The 20,297-nt window shown below is 27.7% G+C and overlaps 1 protein-coding gene across 1 annotated transcript in view; it reads right to left on the bottom strand.

The window, feature by feature from the left end:
- LOC117177261 (potassium channel subfamily K member 18-like) overlaps positions 1-20,297 on the bottom strand; it is a 193,638-nt gene that overhangs the window by 16,165 nt on the left and 157,176 nt on the right. Inside the window, exon 4 of the mRNA XM_033367845.1 lies at positions 6,349-6,746. Coding sequence (XP_033223736.1) covers positions 6,349-6,746 — 398 coding nt within the window. The remainder of the gene's footprint in view (positions 1-6,348; positions 6,747-20,297) is intronic.

The following is a 20,297-nucleotide window of genomic DNA, read 5'->3' on the forward strand; positions in this document are numbered from 1 at the left end:
TTTAGGACTTTCAGAAGTTGCGATAACTGGCTAGAACTATTCTTAGAATTTTGAAATATCTTTTAAAGTATTTAAATATCTTTTTAAATTTTGTTCCAACATTGTCGAATCATATTTTTTGTTACCAAACGATTTACTTTTTTTTAAATACGGTGATAATGAACGATAATGATTTCAAGCAATACTCATGCTAAAATCTTGAACAATAATTTTTACCTTATTAAAATTGTAAATCAGTTTTGAATCCAATTTTATTTAGAAATAAAAAAGCTATGATATAGAAAAAAAATATTTTTGAAGAATGATTTTACTACAAATTTCAATTTGATTTTTAGGATTTTTGTAATGCAATAAATCCATTTTCATTAAAAATTAGGGTTAGCTAATACACAGGTTATCATAAGTTTTCATTTAATGAACGTTACGTAATTTATCGATGAAACTATATTATTAAAATATTTTATGATCTAAAATCTTCAAATATATGGAAAGAATAATCTTGAAATTTTGTGCACATATTATAGAACATGTATGAAACCTTTGGGAAATTCCTTTAGAATTTTCAGAGAACCGATATCAAAATTCCTTGGAGATATTAAATTCCATGCACTTTTTTTCCAGCTCTTAGATTAGAAAATCTTAAACGTAATATAAGAATACATTTTTTTTACTATTCAAATAGGTAATAAACTGAAAGTAATGAAAATGATAAAGCTTCCTTCGCTTTATGATTACATTATAAATATTTATTACTTCATTAGAAATTTCATCACACATTTGAATCTCTTACAAATTATTTGAGACTACTGAAGATGGGAAAATAAATTTTTATGTCTTTTAAGGCACCTGCACATTTCCTTAAATTTATATCATTTTGTAACGTTATAAAATTACGCGAAAATTAATTTAGAAGAGAGTTCCAGGATTGTTTCAAAGTGTAATAAGCTACTTAGCAAAAGTTAATTAAATAAGCTTTTAGCGACTTCCAATATCATGAAAAGGTCCTGTCCATCGTAACTTTTATCTCAATTAATTTAATTTCGAGGAAGAAAGCTTATGATATTTTTTAAAATTCAAATCCTTTTTCTTTAATTGACATGAAAAGAGCAGTCCGCAAATATAGGAAAGTACAGTTTTTTAATTAATTTTCTATTAGTTTCAAAAATCCTTAACAATTATGTACAAAATTTGTTTTATTGTAGATCATCTGCAAATCTATCTTCTTTAAACATCCAATTAAATAAAAATTGTGTTTTAACTTTTTTTATTTAAATAAAAAAATTAAAGTAGATAAATAAATTTCAGATAATTGAAAGATATCTCCACTGTTTAACAAAGTACTTTTTTCACTAGAGCTGTCAGAAAAATGTGTGCGTCAGAATAAGTAGCAAATACATATTGAATATTCTAAGGATAACTTTTGCGAAACTGATTGAGTAATTTCGGTCCAATGATGAAGAAACTTTTGTGTTTATTAAAGAAACAGAACTGCAAATAATTCCAGTAGCAGATTCAATATCTGCTCTAGGATCGATAAAAAAACTCTCGTTACATGCAAGTAAAAGAAGAAACTCGTATCTAAATATTTTCCTGTTCATTGAAAAATACAAGAATTTTTTTAACTCTAGCATGATTATCCTCTTAAAAGTGTTCATATGTTTCATGCAATCACATGTAGAAAAATTCGCTCATATTCAGACAAAAAATGTAAGCTTTTTTGTAGTATTTTTATCATTTTAAGCAAAAAATGTTTAAAATAAAAAATGAATAAGGATTAAAAGTGTTGTATGTTAAATAATTTATATAAAATTCAATAAATTTCTTTCTAGAATATTCATTTTCTACTTCCAATTATAAATGTATTTCGCATCATGCAAGATAAGCAAACTTTAGTAAGATATGCTTCTGATAAGTAAAAAAAAGAATTATAACACAAAATAACACTTTTGACTTTAAAATGATTATCCTCTAAAAAAGTATTCATCACATGTAACCACAAGCAGAGAAATCATTTATTGATCAGACAGAAAAGTCAAAGTTTATTATGTGGTATTATTTAAAGTGAAAGAGGCATGTAGGGGTGAGACATTATATAAAGAATGCGATTAACATATTTAAATGATTATTAAATAATTCAATACAATTCTTTCGCGGATTAAAAAAATTCTTGCTCATGAAAGTAAAAAAATTAACTTCTTACGAGAAATGTTTCTGACAAAAAAATGCTCGTATCATACAAATGAACTTTTTCTACTTTGGAATGGTTAAAATCTCAAAAATAAATAATATCTACTTTTAATTTTATGTTTGAGAAATTAGATAATGATCCTAGGGAGCAGTTAGGTTTTTTCTTGGTTATAATTTCAAATAAAATAGACTTGTAAGAGTATGAAATTGAATAGAAAACGCAATTGATGTATTTCAAAAGAATGGTGTTCAATTATATAAAGTTCTTCTGATGATAAAGAACTTTTATCTAGTGCAAGTAGAGAAATAAACTGTTAATCAGACATGCTCCAATGATTAAAATAATACAAATAATAATAATAATAATAATAATAATAATAATAATAATAATAATACGAATTGACTGGTTTTTTTTCTTTTAAATTGGTAAAATCTTAAGAAAAATTAAACTTCTACTTTAAATTTCATCTAATTACAAGTAGATAAATTAGTTATTGGTCCGACATAAAAGTTAAATTTTCTTCTGCTTTATAATTTAAGTGAAATAGACATGTAAGATTACGAAATTGTATGGAAAATGCAACTGATGTTTTTGGAATGATTTGTATTTAATTTCTGAATGTCTTCTGACAACAAAAAAAAACTCACCTCGTGCAAGTGGAAAAACAACATTTTTCTAGATATGTTTCTGGTCAATTTGGAAATACAAATTACAATACGAACTAACTTTTTCATACTCTAAAATGGTTAAAATCTCAAAAACAATTAAATTTCATGTAAGCAACAGTAGAGCAATTAGTTATGTTCAGACATACAACTCAAATTTTCTTCTGTTGTATATTTTCAAGTAAAAAGGCATTTAAGAATAAGAAAATATATAAACAATAAAACCGATGTGTTTCAGATGATTTTTTCTTATTATATAAATACATTCTGATGACAAGAAAACCTCATACCTCGTGGAAGTAGAAAAAATAACTATTGGCAACATATGTTTCTGATAAATGGAAAAACACAAATTATAACAGCAGCTTTTTTTTTACTTTGAAATAGTGAAAATCTCAAAAAGAATTGAATCAATACTTTATATTTTATGTAATCACAAGTAGAGAAAGGAGTTATTGAACAGACCACCAAGTTAGATTTTCTTCTGTTGTATATTTTCCAATAAGGAAGATATGTGAAGGTAGAAAAAGTAGAAGATATATGCAAGTAGAAAAAACAACTTTTGGTAAGTTTTAATTACTTCTGTTGTATTATCTCAAGTAGAAAAGGCATGTAAGAGTGAGAAATTGTATACAAATCATAACCAAAGTGTTTTAAATGATTTATATATAATCCGATTATTATCTTTTGACAATAAAAAGCTCTCGTCTCATGCGAGTTAAAAAAGCAACTTGTAGCTAGACATTTTACCAATAAATAAAGAGAAATACAATAATATTGGTAATTATTTTCACTAATGAAGACATATAAGTGCAAGAATTTCAATTGTACTTAGCTTGTATGTATTATAAAGCATATATGTACAATTCGATAAATGTCTTAACAGAACATTCATTTTCCACTTGGGCTGATACTTTCTACTGCGTTTTTACCTCAAGGAGAAACGGTATATTATAGTGAGACACCCTTTTATTTTTTAAATATTTGGATTCCTTACAGCTTAAGAGTGAAATTCGTATAGAAAAACGCATATAGACATTAAATAGATCTTTAGTTCTATAAACTTAGTCAATCGAACGTTTCCTTATAAGACGGTGCCCTTTAATTTTTGCGATTGAAGTCTTATTGAAGGAATAATTGGTTCACTTGAAAGTTTATGGATTATTCCAATGCAATTCAATAGGATAAAGGCAGGTAAGAGTTTAATGATTTTTAATAATTTATCCGAATTTGTTAATACTTCCATGTATGCAAAAATGAAGGGAAATTTCTCCTTTTTTCTAGAAGTAAATTTATTACCTAATCATGTTTCTTCAGCTTTAAAAGTATTTACAAAACAAAATATGAAAAGTAATTTGTACATATTAATTTGACATTAAATTTTTTCATTTTCACAGTGAATTAAGAAAATTAATTACCCAAATGTATATCATAAAATAAAACATAACTTCAGTTTTTTTGCAAATGCCATGCCGGTTCAGTACAAAATTCCATTTAAATTGTGGCGTAATCTGCAAGTTTAAATTACAAAAAGTAAGCTCGAATCTCTCATAGAAAATTGTAATAGACTGCGTTCAACCTCAATCAAACAGGTGAAGCGATTAACTGAAAATCGTTTAGTTTCGTAACACCTGAGTTTTTAGATAATCGCTTCTGGTAATGGGTAATATCTGTTTATTGACTATTTTATTATTTAAGATTTTTTATTGCAAAGTATTTTAGATGAAATCCTATGCATATTATTATAATTAATATATATATATAATCGTGATTTTAAATCAAATTTAGGGCGATTATTTATTTTTTTAAATTATAATTCCTTTCTGATTGTTATTATGCAAGCACTTTAAACAATCTTTATATAATAAAGAATATAAATATTTTAAGACTACTTGGCTGTATTTAACAGTTTATCGATTATTCCATTAAAATTAAATTGGATGAAGACAGGTAAAACAGTTAGTACAGAATACTTCATATTAATAGCAGCTCAAATTATGTTACAATTGAAATATTCAAAATTAATTGTGTTTTAATAAATTATTCAAATTTTTTTGTATTACATTAAATAAAAAATGAAGACAATTTGCAGATCCCTTCAGGAATGAAATTGATTTTCTAATGAAATTCCTTCAGTAGAACAAGATGCCCACGGTAAGACACATAAATGGGTATTTTAATTTAAATTGGAGAATTTTAAATGACCTAGAAAATGCGATTCTAGAAATCGTGAAATATACTTGAAAGGCTTTCAAGTGAAATAAAATATCCTCAAGAACCATCAATATTCCAATTATTTAATTATTCGATTATGGATATTCTACCATTTTTAATAGTCAAATACTCAATTTTAAATTTGCTTTCATTTTTAACAATTGAATTTTCAATAGTTGAATAATTACTTTAAAATTTCCTTCAATTTTCAAGAATCGAATTTACTTCTGTTGAAAACCAATTTATCGAACAAATCAATTATCACTTTTCTTCCATTTTTAAAAACTGAATTTGCCAATATTGAAAATTGAAGGAAACTGAAAATTGAATTTCCAACTTTAAAAAATTCGAATGTTTGAAATTGAAGAAAATTCATAATTGCATTTTTGACAGTTGAAAATTAATAAAAGTAATGAAAGTATAATTTACTTAATAAAAGTTTTAAATCATAGCAAATGATTTCGATAAAAGTTATATTTATCGGAAATGGTAACATTGGTAAATAATATTTGACAAATTAGTAGTCATCTATTGGATTCTCAGTAGAGACTTTATTAGATCGAAAGAGAAAAATTCCTACTATTATCATATTCTTGATGGCTCGATGGAAATCAAATCACGGCGATATAAAAAAGTTCAACAAAAAATAAGATTTGGTAAATAAACAAGTTTTTCGTATGCTTCAAATTATTCTCAAATTCAAAATATTTTTCATTCTAAAACATAAGATAGTTGATAATTAAATCGGGATAACTTTTGTCCTGAAAATTATTTTAGCTTTAAAGTTTTATTCAAATCCTGAACAATTTCAAAAAGTAGGTGAAATAGATATTCGAAATTGTTTATTGTTACAATTCAAAAATGAAATTTAAGACTCAAGAGTACTGAGTTATAGTTAATTCTCTTTAGTGAATTTGAAGCAAATGCAACCTAAAATGTAACAACTTAAAATTGAGACTAATATTCAGTCCGGCAGTTTTTAAATCATTCAAATATGGTATTCTCAAATGTAGCATATTTAAAAAGAAAACAAAGAAAAAACAAATTTTTCAAATAGGGAGACAAGGTAAATACTATTATAGACTTATAATATCTGTCATCCTTACGTAATTTATAGACTTTTTTAAAAACTTTTGAAAGTTTTGAACGTTTGAGGGAATTTCTATAATTATGACCCTTTTTAAGAAATAGGAAGAAGAAACAGTGGAAAGTTCCACTCTGCAAAGGAAAGTATCTAACTTTTTTTCTCTAAAGACATAAAATAGAAGGTACATAATCTACCTGCAGGGCTGTGGTAGAACTTGTCGTAGGATGAAGAAGACCCTCGCTTCCACAATCGAGTAAAATCGCACTTCCGGTACTGCGAGTGCCGAGATCGTCGCAAGAACTCTCCTTACTAGTTGCATAAAAGTTTCCAGCAGAACCTTTTGTCTCGATGTGGTTGTCGTAGCGATATGCTTTTCCCATGATACCAGCCACCGGCGGGGGTGGTGGGTGCGGCTGCTGCTTCCCGGCACAACTTCGAGGTCGACAGATTCGACCATAGAGCTTGCGAAAGCTTCTTGCCAGGACATCGCCCACCGTGCTAAGGTAGACTAACATTAAAGGAATGCCAGCTAGGGCGTAGACAATCGTTATTAATCTACCCCAAACCGTACGTGGAGCCACACTCCCATACCCTGAAACATCCAAAACAAGATTCTCTTTAAAATCATTTAATAAAGATTTAAGACGCGAAAAAGTAGCATATTGGGATTCAAAAATCTGGCCACTTCAGTTGGTTCTCACATAGAACTATTTAAAAATTCAAGGTTAAATCACTGAAAACCGTAATTAGATAATTGTGAATTCTCTTTGATAAAGCTCCTTAAGTTTTAACGAACACATTCTAAAAATATATCTCGTTCTTAGCGCTGGTCTAAAATTTGTCTGAAATACGTACTTTTCTATATCATGTTTAACTCTATTGTATTTTTATGCTACTTTTTTAATTAATACTTTAATATTTGTTTCTTGATTAACATTAATCTTTATTCGCTGATATCCTTAAAAATGTATTATTACAATAAATGTATAATTATTACAGTTCATAATGTGTGTAGTGCTGCATTCGAGGGAGACGATACGAGAATTGATCGATACTTTACTTAATTTTTGTTTTACAACCAGATATTTTCACAATGAAAATTTTTAATTGTCAAATTGTACATGAGAAATTGATTCTTAGTGTTTTTAATACATTTCAAATTAATATTTTCATGATTATAAGACTATTAAGAACACTTATGTAACTTAAACTTATTTCTCCATAGGAATCCACGATTTTATATAATTTCATATTTATAATTGATATTTTAGAACTACAAACTACAATATTAAATGAAATTTATCTTTAAAAATTTTCGGAAATAAATGAAATGCTGAAATTCATGAATATTAAAATAAAAATGTTTCTAAAGAATTTTGAAATGTTTCAAAAGCATACAAATTCTTGTTAATATTGCTGTGAAAATCTGGAAAAAATTTCATCACAAAAAATTAATTTGAAAAAAATACATTTAGAAGATTCAAATAGATTAAAAAATAATAACACAGCCACACAAAAAAGTGAGCGGATCTAGGAACAAGACACACGTATTCCTATGGATTTTGGGGCGCTGAATTCAAATTCGGTATCAAAAATCACCCATCACGTCATGGTTGAGCCATAACCTCAAAAAATGACGAAAAATCATCCACTGAGGCAAATAAATTTCAAAATAATGCCAGTGATGCAAATTTTCACTTCAAAAACATGTCGAAAACTGTGAAGGATCAACCCTTACCTGATATCAACTTATTAAACATAACTTTACCCGAAAGAACCTGAATTCACCTAACCTGAATTAACAGAAATTTATTGAACTACACGTAAAGCTCTGGAAGCATATTTTCCCAGTAGCAAATGTGTGCTACATCGAATGGGTTAACTCGAGCCTAACCTAGAAATAAATCTAACCTAGACTAACCTAACCTAACCTCACGAAACACAATTAAACTGATTTTGTTGTCCCGTTGTGTTTGCGGTACCGTTTAAATCAGCTTGGGCTTAACCTGCAAAGAGGTCAAACCTATCCTAACCTGAAAAAACCTGACCTAACCTAACCTAACGTAACTTAACTTCACGTAACACAAATAAACTCATTGTGTTGTTCCGTTGTGTTTGCGGTACCGTTTAATTCAGCTTCGGCTTAAACTACATATAGGTTTAACCTATCTTAACCTAACAAAACCTGACCTAACCTAATCCAGCCGAATGAAATTCAAATTCAAATATACAGAAAAAAAACTAAACAAAAAATCCCCAAAAAATTGGTGTCTTCTGTACAGAACCTCAAAAGTAGCCAAAAACGCCATTTTTTCGGTTCATAACCTCAAATATCTAAAAATCCTGAAGTTAATAACCAATTCTGACCCCGGATTCGGATTCTACGTAAAAAACTACTTCGGAAATGACCCTTAACTTTCCAACAACAAAACCATGTTGGCCTGTGTAATTAAATTTCATGTGATCACAAGTACAGTGATTAGTTATTGATCAGACAGAAAAGTTAGATTTTGTTCTGGTGTATTATTATTATTATTATTATTATTATTATTATTATTATTGCACCATTAAGCCATTTCCCTTTCGGGGTAGGCGTGACTCACTCGGCGGGGGAAAGGAGTAGTGTGTGGAAGGGATAGAGATTTTTCAGATTGATCCAGAATTCTCATGCTATTCAAGTAAATAACACGTTCGTTCCGCAACACTGCTCCGACCCAGGTTGCTGATCAAACTCTGTAGCAATCACCCCAAGCGAAGAACCTCACGAAGTCGTTATGTAAGGTTCCCCACTTGGGTCCATTAATAGCCAAGGTCTTTGTTTCATGCGTCATTCACTCTACTGACACTCTTTTTATTAACTATTTGCCGCCATACTTTCCTGTCCTGGCATACTTCTCTAGCTTCTTTTATGTCCATGCATTTTTTCATGCAGGCTCTCGTGTTTCTGTGACTTCTTATGTCTCTTCTAAGTAGGGTCTCATTCACACATTCTAACCATTCTTTGCGCGGTCTACCTCTGGGCACGTTGCCATTTACTTTACCTTGATACACTTGTTTCGTTAGTCGTGAAGTTTAATAAAATATTGAATTAGGAATATTATATTCTCATGATAAGCAACTAAAACTCGAACAAAATTCTTGATCCAAGTAAATTCATATACTTATTTTGACTTCTATTTTAATTGAAACAATGTTCATGTTCTTGAGACGAGAAAACGAATGTATTCAGCGCAGAAATAATTTCTCTTATAATAATGCTTGAATATTTTCCTTCAAACAATTATTTATTTGAAACAAATTTCAGATTTACTTTGAGGATACCTATGTCATCAAAATAGAATCACATCGGTCTTTTTTAATAAAAAACTGTAGACTTGATACAATAGACATCGCACACATATTATGAAAATTAATATATTGGTCTAAATTAATTTACTTCTTACTGCAAAAGTATCTTATTGAGTTGACGTGATATGAATAATAATATATCAATAATATTTATAATGAATAATATTTATAAAATTCAAAACATTGGTGCACATAATCAATTTTATTTATGCAAATGTAGATAGGAATTTGCAACTTTGATAAACTACAAACTTTACGCTGACAAACAAATCAAATCACTCATAAAACTGTTTAAAAAATTATAAGTATATTGCGTCGGTAAGTTTTTGTGTGTAAGAATTTAAAATTTTCAAATAGATTTAAAAAAAAGTTTTATTAATTTTGAAATAATTATGCAAGACTCAAAAGACATTTTATTCCTAAAATTATTAAAAGGTGATAAATGTACTGCGTCTATAATTTTTTTCGCTGATTATTTGTATGTACTCGTATTAATCTACTTAAAACTAAATCATTTCGAATTTTTTGAACCGTGAATCATTTTTGTGAATAATAAAGAATAAATATATGACAGCATAAAACAAAGTTATAAGTTTTACAAAATGCTTAAAAATAAAATTATTACATTTTCTTTATAATTTAAAAAATGTTATGGGTTTATAAAGAAAAATATTTAAGGAAAAAGAATTCAATAACATTTTTAAAAAGTTTATTAAGGATGCATTTTATTTTATGAAGGGATAATTAAAAAATTGACAATTAGAATTTTTTCAAATAAAAGAATTGAGAATGCAAGAAGGAAGAAAATAAATATTTTTCATACGACCACCGTGAGACCCTATCACTTTTAACCTGAAAGTTCTTGCACCAAACGTTTCTGTACAGAATTCTTTTTCTTCTTATTTCGAAGTATTTTATACTTGAAATAAAAATAAAATATCAAGCACTTTTTTAAATGGTTAATATTTAAACTACCGATCAATTCTTTTTTACATATTTTAAATTATTTTTGTTTGAAATTGTTATTTTAAATTAAAAACTGTATTAAAAAGTACTATAAAAGAATTAAATAAATCGAAAACTGTGCGTTTTACAGAGGTTTTTAAAAATCAGAGAATATTTATTTGTCACTTAGGTTATTAAAGCGTTTTTCAACTCAAAAGTTATTAATTTTTTATAAGCATTAGATTCTTTTAAGTTTCTTGTGAAATAAGTGAAACTTACTTCGCTTTTTCACATATTTTATATTATTGTTTAAGAAATTTTATTTTTCATTAAAAATTGAGTAAGAGAGTATTATTTACAATAAAAGAGTTCGATAAGTTGAAAACTGCGCATTTTATGGAGAATTTTTGTTTATTTTTTATTACTTTTAGATATTTTATAACATTTTAAAATATATTAAGAAAACAAAAGTATAGAGCTTTTTTTGAAATAAATAAAATTCAATTCTAAAATTTTTATAAATAAAAAATGGTATATTAAAATCTCTCGAAAATTTTCAAGTATCATCAGAAAGATGGTTTCTTAAAAGAAATATTGAGTTCCACAACGTTTAGTTTGAAGATGGTTGACGCTCACCATACGACTTCGGACGACACTGCCTTGAAATTCTTACTCGAGATTTTGTCACCGAGATCCAAGTGCTTCGATAGCGAAGTCGGTAGAGCGCGCGGTTAGGACACTAGTTTAGGTAGTTTTTTAGGTAGGGTTCGTATCCTCGTGGAATGCGATTTTTCAAAGAGATTAAGCCTGCCATTATATTTGCAAGTAGCAGTGTGCGAGAATTACGTGTTTTAATAATTGAAAAAATGCAGATTATATAAGAATAATTTCAAAAATAATTTTTTTTTCATAGAGAAATAGTGTTCAGTTGAGGCTTATTCTATTGATTCGATCCTTCATATTCTTATATTAAGAAAATATATTCTTGAAGTGTATCAGAAATGATTTCTTGGAAGTGAACTATGTTCTGCATTTGAATACATCTCTATATGAAGTAACAAAATAAAGTTTTAGAATAATAAGATGCGATATTCTATCTAAGAATAGATTTTCTCAGATTAAGAAAATGTACGCTTCTTCCAAACATACGGTAGCAAGTATTTATTTATTTGGAACAAACTCATATTCTATCGTCCCCATTCGTACCTGCGATTGACTTGAATCAAGTAACCATTGTATATAAAATTTAACTGATGTATTGCGAATGATATTTATTTAATTTAATAAAGCTTTTTAATGATAAAGAACCTCGTCTCGTTCAAGTAGAAAAAACAGTTCTTATCAAGACATGCTTCTGATCAATAAAAAAAATTATTAAAACGAACTGTCTCTTTTTCTTCTCTAAAATTGTTTAAATCTTAAAAATAATTAAATTTTATGTGATTATCAGTAGAGAAATAAGTTATTTATCAGGCAGCTAGATTAGACTTTCTTCTGGTTTATTATTTTAAGCAAAATAGGACTGTCGGAATACGAAATTGTATAGAAAATGCAACTGATATATTTGAAATGATTTGTATTTAATTATATAAATATATTCTCATGAGAAGCAGCTATCGCAACGTTTAATTAGAAAAAACGACTCTTGGTAAGAAAAGTTTCTGCTAAAGAAAAAAATAGAAATTAATATGATACACGGACTGCTTTTTTACTATAAAATTGTTAAAATTCTAAAAGCAATTAAATTGCTACTTTAAATTAAATTTTATCCCAAGTAAAAAAATTAGTTTATTAATCAGACAGACAAGTTAGATTTTCTTCTGGTGTATAATTTCGAGTGAAATAGACCTTTGAGAGTCCGAAATTGTATAGAAAATGCAACTGATGTATTTTGACTGATATTTATTTGATTTTATAAAATCATCTAATGATGAAGAATATCGTTCCATCCAAGTATAAAAAACGATTCTGATCCAGAAATGTCTCTGATGAATAAAAAATGAAAATGATAATACCAACTGACTCTGTATTTACTGTCAGGTGGTTAATATTTCAAAATAATTAAATTTGTACATTTAATTTCATATAATCACAAGTAGAGAAATTAGTTCTTGATATGACATATAAGTTATATTTCCTTCTGGTATATAATTTCGAGTGAAATAAACCTGAGAGATTGCTAAATTGTGTAGAAAATGCAACTGACGTATTTTGAATGCTTTTAATTAAATTATTTAAAGGTCTTCTGATGATGATGGACTCACGTCTCGTGCAAGTAGAAAAATAAATCTTAGTAAGACATGTTTCTGATGAATTAAAAATGAAAAATAAATATTATTTAACAATAATATATAATATGCTTAAAGATAGGTAAGTTATTCAAAATAATTAAAAGTGTACTTTAATTTTTATGTAATCATAAGTAGATAAAGTAGTTATTGTTCAGACAAACAAGTTAGGTTTTATTCTGATGTATACTTTCCAGTAAAAAGAGCATGTAAGAGTAAGAAATTTTATGAAAAATACAATAAATTTCTTTTAAATGATTAACAATTAATAGTTTGCAATATAACTTGCAGACTTAGTTATGACAAGAATGTCTAAGGAGAAAATAGTTAAGACCCAAAAATCGAAATTGGAAACAAAGCAAATTAAAAAAAATATATTTGAGTTTGGATTAGACCATAGTTTGCGAAAGCTTCTTGCTGGGACATCGCCCACAATGAGATATACCAGCATTAGGGGAATGCCGGCCGGGGCGTGGACAATCGTGATTAATTTACCCCAAATCCTCCCTGGAATTACACTTCCATGTTCTGCAACATTCAAAATAAGATTCCCTTTCGAGCCATTTAATGAAGATTTAAGACAACTGGGCCGAGAAAACCAAACTCAAATTAAATTAATCGTCTTGTTTCATCTAAAACGGACCATAAGCTAATTTTAATTGGATATTGTATCGAATGAATATTGGGAATGCTGGCTTCATTTAACTCGCTAACTATTACTATCCTTAAATAGAAGTAATCAGGTATCGATTGTTTTTTGAAGAGGGTGAGCAAAAAAAAAATAGGAAAAACTCGCTGATTACCAAGGAACATTAAATCGGGACCGAATTGGAAACTGTTTTCTTTAGAATTTTTGCCGATAAACTATCTCTTGTAAAATTTGGTATTATAATCCATTCTAACTATTCTGCAAAATTAGTAATATCCATTTAGAGTTGGAAAGACTAATATTTTCAATAGGAAATTAAAAGTAGTTCTTGTGAAGAAATCAGGTTTCTGGAAAGAAAGATTTCTATGATTTTACTAATTAAAATGACATTATCACTCTTTTCTTATAAGAGAAAGAACATTAATTTTTATGACAAAAATTTTTAAATTACGAAAAGTAATTAATTTACTATAAAGTTTTGCAATTGAATTTTGTCTAAATGTCGCTACTTATAAATTTAAAAAATGGTTATATCTTCATCAATAATGGTTTATTTTTTTCAGGAAATCGTTCTCTACAACTGTAGAGGCTGTTCCCAGTTCTTAAAATAATTCAATTATCTTTTTAAGAAACTTGTTGGAACACTTCCAGAAATCAAAAAATATACTTTTAAATTTGGAATTAATGGAATTGTAGAAAATATTTTTCACGAAAAAATAAGCGATTATTTGTTCAAATTTAACCTGTTTTTTTATTAAATTGGTAAGAAATTAGAGAAAAAATTTAATTCTAAACACTTTTCTGTCAATATAATTATTTTTCGTAAATTTTAAATATTCGTAATTAAACATTTTCTTGCATTTCTTAAGGCGTCACTGATAAAATTAATTTTTTATCAGTTTAGGTTTGGCCTGTAAAATATTAATGGTCAGATAAAATAAAATTGCTTTTAGCTATATCTTATATTATTTCTTTGGAAATTCAACAATTTTGTTGAAAATCATTATCGATAAAAATTCAACCATTTTTTCTTAATCGGCTTTTTTAATTTAAAAATGTATCTATCTTAGTACAAATTAAAACTTTTTGTGATAAAAATGCAACTGCTTGGTTAAAAATTCCACAATTTTATTTTAAAAATCGCCTTTTTGTTGAAAGTGCCACTACTTTGCTTAAAACAACCTTTATTGGTAGATAATTCAATTATTATTCTGATAATTTGTATTTTAATAAAATAATTCATATATTTTTAATAACTAGCACTATTTTGTAGAAAATTTACTTATTTATTATTAATATTTTAGTATTTAAAAGTCAACTAAAATCGTTTTTAAAAGAAAATTTGACTATTTTTTTTTAATCTGTCTTTTTGATTTGGAAATATATTTGTTTTACCAGAAATTTCATGTTTCCTGGATAAAAATGCAACTATTTGGTTAAATATTCAATAATTTTGTTAAAAATTTATCCTTTTTTAAAAAAATTAAACTATTTTATTCAAAATCGACTTTTCAAGTTGAAAACTTGACCATTTTTTACAAGATTTCTCTTTTTTATTAAAAACTCATCTGTTTTAGTACAAGTTTCATATTTTTGGATACAGATCAAGCTACTTGGTTCAATAATTAACAATTTTCTCAATAAGACATTTTTTGTGGTCGAAAACTCGTCCTTTTAAGTAGAAAACTGATGTATATTCCTGGAAAATATACTTTTTGTTCGAAACTCATATTTTGGTGCTGAAAGAACAAAGCAAAATTTTTTTGGATGGAAATAATAATCTTTTAGTTGTCTTTTTTACTTAAAAACGAATCTGTTTCAGTAGAAATTTCATCTAGCTTTGATAAAAATATAGCTGTTCTGTAGAAAATTGTCTTTGCTTGATGATTCAAGTATTTTGTTTGAAAATTTGGATTGAACATCTTTGTGAAGATACTACTTTTTTGTAGAAGATTCATATTTATAACTCAAAACTTATCTCTTTGCTTAAAGGCATTGGTTTTTTTGTTCAAATATTTAATTATCTTCTTGAAAATGTAATTATTTTGTTTATAATTCAAGCATTTCGTTTAAAAAAAGTTTTGTTTAGGAAAGATCCTATGTTAAAAATATTATTAGATTAAATTACTGATGCTTGATGATTAATTGTCAGGGAAAATAAAAAATTGTTCAAGGTAAAATTAGGCAATTTTGAAAATGAAGTTTTCACTTTGAAAAGCAGGTCTTACCTTTAATTTTAAAAAGTTTTATTAGAAACAAGTGCAATATATTATTATTCCTGGAAAACCATTAATTAATTATAGAAATAAGGGCGCGGGGTGGGGGTTGAAAATGTTTTTTATGGTACGTTACAGTGGAGAAGGGTAAGTTTGGAAAGGGATCCGTTACGTAATTTAAGTAGGGAATGTCGTACATTTTGGGACAGAGCAATTGTTAGGTTAGCACGTTTTTCTATATTTCTTTACACTAGTGCCACCTGTCATTATTATTACGTATCAGTATCAATTGTAATACTTATATTAATAGTGTCCCAACCTATGGAGGGTCACAACCTACGAGGTTGGTGTGAAAGGTTTCCATTTTTATAGACCATTTTTATAGACCGATTCGTCAAGTCCCTCAAAATACTAATTTACAGCATCGATGACTTCTTCGTTGCTCTGAAATTTGTAACATCTGAGCCATTTTTAAGGTTAGGTAACATATGATAGTCCCTGGGAACCAAATCAAGAGATTATGGTGGATGAAGGAATCATTTCAACTTCTATTCGTTGATTTTAGCCATCGTAACGAAACAGTTTTCCGGGTTAATTTTTGATCGACTGTTAGAACACGCAGCACCCTCCTAGCGCAGTGCTTCTCTAAGCCCAAATGTTCATGTAAAATATGGGATACACGCTCAGTGGACATCCTAGTAGCCTCAACTATCTCATTTATCATTAATCTGCGGTCTTCTTTCACCATTTTATGAATTTTTTCGATGATTTCAGGAGTTGCGACCTCAATGAGGCGTCCTGAACGTGGTTTTTCGGAAGTTATCATGCGACCTCTATTAAATTCAGAAACCCACTGTTTAACCTTCGAATTTGATGGAGAAGAGACTTTCAGTGTGGAGTTTATTTCTTCTTTAATTTGAATTGGTGTTATGCCCTTTAAATAGAAGTATTTAATGACTGCACCTTTCTCTGATTTTTTCACTTTTGCGAAAACAATCAAGGTGTATTGTTTAGTAGGCTACAAGCTAGTGAGATTTAGTACTATAAAATACAAGCTAAAAATTAGACCTTGTATGAAGGGTCCCAGCCTATACAGTGTCCTAACCTATACATTATTTCAACCTCTACAGTGTCTCAACCTATACAGTGTCTCAATCTATACAGTGTGTCAATCTAGTGTCCCAATATATGGATTATCCCAACCAGTCCGGTACTCCCATACAGCCCATAATCCAAAAATATGAAAAAAGAAAAAAGAGTTTACGAAATTCAAAAGCACTTATTTAAGTATTCTTGTGAGGTAATTTGTGCAGCATTACGTATTATTTTATGTAGTCACACGAGAGTGTAAACGTTGCATAAAGCACTCTAGTAAGTTTTAATTAATGTTCATTCTACATTGTACTATCCACTCAGTCTTAAGTGGATTTCAGTTTCTCGCACGAGAAAACTGAAATTGCAGATCGATTCTGCAATTCTCGAGGCTCACTTTTGAAGTACTGAAAACTATAATATCTCTTGAGTGAGTAATGTGTATAGATTCTAGATATGAAACAAGTTTCTGAATTCGTATTAGCATTGCACTTTAATATCAGAGAGAAAAAGGAATTGTAAATATTTAAAAATCTGTAGATAGCTGTTGCGAAACGGATTCAGTACATTCGGTCCATCGAAGAAAAAACTTTTTTGTTTATTGGAAAAACTCGACAGTTCAATATTCTAATTGGCGGGGGGATATTTGCTAGGTTCGATAAAATTTACAATACAAATTCATGTTTGCTTTACATTGATGTATTCAATTGTAAAATATGCTTTCATAACTTTGGCCAGTTATCTCTTCTCCATTAAATTCTGTTCTGACAGATACGTTTCGGTTCGCCACTGTTCACTATTATTTTCTAGATTAATTCGGGCTCAGGGAGATCATTTAAATAGAAGAAAATTTTGAAAAAAATCTTTATGTTGATTGAAATTTAAACACATAAAAACCGTTGGAACAAGAAATGTTGTCATTCGAAGTAATAAAATACAAAGTGCAAATTAAGGTATTGAAATGACAATTCTTTAAAACTTTAAAGTTTTGGAATGTAACCTTGAAAGATTTTTTAATTCGAAATTTTCCATTCTAATCCTCGATAATTTGTACGTATTAAATATACACTTTAAAATTTTTTAAACTGAATTAATCTTACTAAATTAAAATATGAAACTTTCCAATTCAGTGTACATTTGAAAACAACAATTTTCCACCTTTTATCAGAGTATTAAAAATACGAAATTTTCTCCCTTACATTCAACAAAAATTTTAAAAGAAAAAATAGCCTTCAGTAGTTCGAAAAAACAATTTGAGATCCAAAATAAAACTTCAATAAAAATTTTGAAAACAAATTAAGTGCCTCTTTAACTTTAGAAAAGCTTTAAAGAAAAATTTTCTCATTTCCAACTCGACAATGAATCTTAAAGATAAAAATGACTCCTTTACAATTTACAAAAATTAATAGGAACAAAACTGTTCTCCCTTATACTGAATATAAATTATAAAAAGAAAAAAACTTCCAATTTGAAGAAAAACTAACACAAACATTCTTCCGCTCAATTCAATAAAAATGTTAAAAACAAAAAATGACCTTTTCAAATTCAGAAGTTTTAAAAATTGCATTTATCCCAAGTTAATGAAAATTTTAAAGTAAGAAATTCTGCTTTACTTAATACAGGAAAGCAACTGAAAATAAAAAATGTATCCTCTTAAGGTCAATAAAATTTCTGAAAAGTAAAAAATGGCGTCTTGCAATTGAGAATAAAATTGATATCCAAAATTTAAAAACTCAATACAAATGTTGATAACAAAAGAAGTGCATCTTTAATTCAGAAAAACTGTTTTAAAAACTTCCTTAGTTTTAACTCTACAAAAAATCTTTAAAATAAAAAATGACCCCCCCCCCCCAGAATTTATAAAAAGGTTCAAAAATCAAAACTTCCTCCCTCCAACCAATAAAAATTCTGAAAAGAAAAAATAGCTTTTTCGAAATCAGAAAATAATAAAAACAAGAATTCTTCCCTTTAATTTAATAAAAATGTTGATAGTAAAAAAGTTATCCCCTTTCAATACAAAATAAAAAACGCATTCCTTTCAAGTCAATAAAAATTTTTTTAAATTAAAAATTATCCTTCATTCAATCAAGAGAAACTGATTTCTCTGATCTGAGAAGAAAATTTCTTCAGTCCCAACTAAATAAAAATGGTAAAAATACAAATTTACTCTCTTTCAATACAAAAAATACAACTCAATAAAAATTTTGAAACCAAAAAAGTGCCTATTTTAGTTTAGGAAAACTTTTAAACACACATTTTCTCATATGTACTTGCACAAAGTATCTTAAAAATGAAAAATCACCCTCTTACATTTCAGAACAAAGTTTAAAAATTAAAAGTTCCTTCTGCCAACTCAATAAAAATTCAAAAAAATTAGTTCTCCCAATTCAGAGAATAATAAAAACAAAAATTCTTCCCGGTGATTTAATAAAAATGTTAAACAGAAAAAAATTAACTCTTCCAATTCAGAATATAATACCTAAATTTGAAAACTCGACAAAATATCTTTTTAAAAAATCACCCATTTGAAATTTAGAAAAAAAGATTAAAAATAAAAATCTCCTCCTTCCAACTCAATTTTAATGGTAAAAAGAAAAAAATAGCCTCTTCCAATCCAGAAAAAAATATTAAAAATAGAAGCCTCTCTTCTTAACCTCATTTTAAATTCTTAAAAGAAAAATAGACAAATCTAATTCAGAGAAAAAAATTACCATATGGAATGTCTTTCAGGTCAATAAAAATTATGAAAACAAATTAGTTCCTCTTTCAGTTTAGAAAATTTAAAAAACGAATGTTAAACCCTTACAACGCAAGAAAAGAGCTAAAAATAAAATATTACCCTCTTACAGTTCATAAAATAATTTTTTAAATAAAACGCTTCCTGCTTTAACTCAATAAAATCCTGAAAAGAACAAATTACTTCTTCTTATTCAGACAAAAAAAATAGTAAATAAAATTTTATTTTACAAAATGTTTCAAAAACAAATTTTAAGACAAGGGACTTATTTTTATATTGTTTGTCCGCCATAGTGGATGCTCAATTCTGAATTTTCAAAATTTTTAAACATTTGACTCCAAATTCTTAATCAGCTACCAGAAAAACCTTCCCTAAAATAAGCTTTAACCAATTCGTATTTAAGGAAACTTGTATGCTTCAAAGGATTAAAAAAGTTTTTTAATTAATTTCTGTATTGCAAAACATTATGCATTGTAGATTCCAAGAAGCAAGATTTCTTTCTCTGAAGAAAAAGTTTCTCGTGAATAATATCTGTCAGGTTGGGAAGGGAGATAAGATATTTGTTAGAATGAAATGCAAGGCTGTTGCTTCGAGAATGGTTGATTCTCTGCTATATAGTAGTTTAATATGCAGGTCATACTCCCGAAGGAGATTCGCAAGAACTGACCGGAGTTGAAGGAAATATATACAACCACCTGTATATTCTATCTCCAAGCATTATGCGGATTAAGGTTATGGAATATTACTGAATAATGTATAAATGTCATAAAATTTATATTGTTATTTACATTTTTATTGGTTCTTAGTTGAATTAAAGATTCTGGGAAAGTCCACATACTACGTGACGCTATTTTCAGAGATTTTTACA

This window comes from Belonocnema kinseyi, chromosome 7 (assembly GCF_010883055.1).
Source record: "Belonocnema kinseyi isolate 2016_QV_RU_SX_M_011 chromosome 7, B_treatae_v1, whole genome shotgun sequence".
In the NCBI taxonomy this organism is placed as follows: Eukaryota; Metazoa; Arthropoda; class Insecta; order Hymenoptera; family Cynipidae; genus Belonocnema; species Belonocnema kinseyi.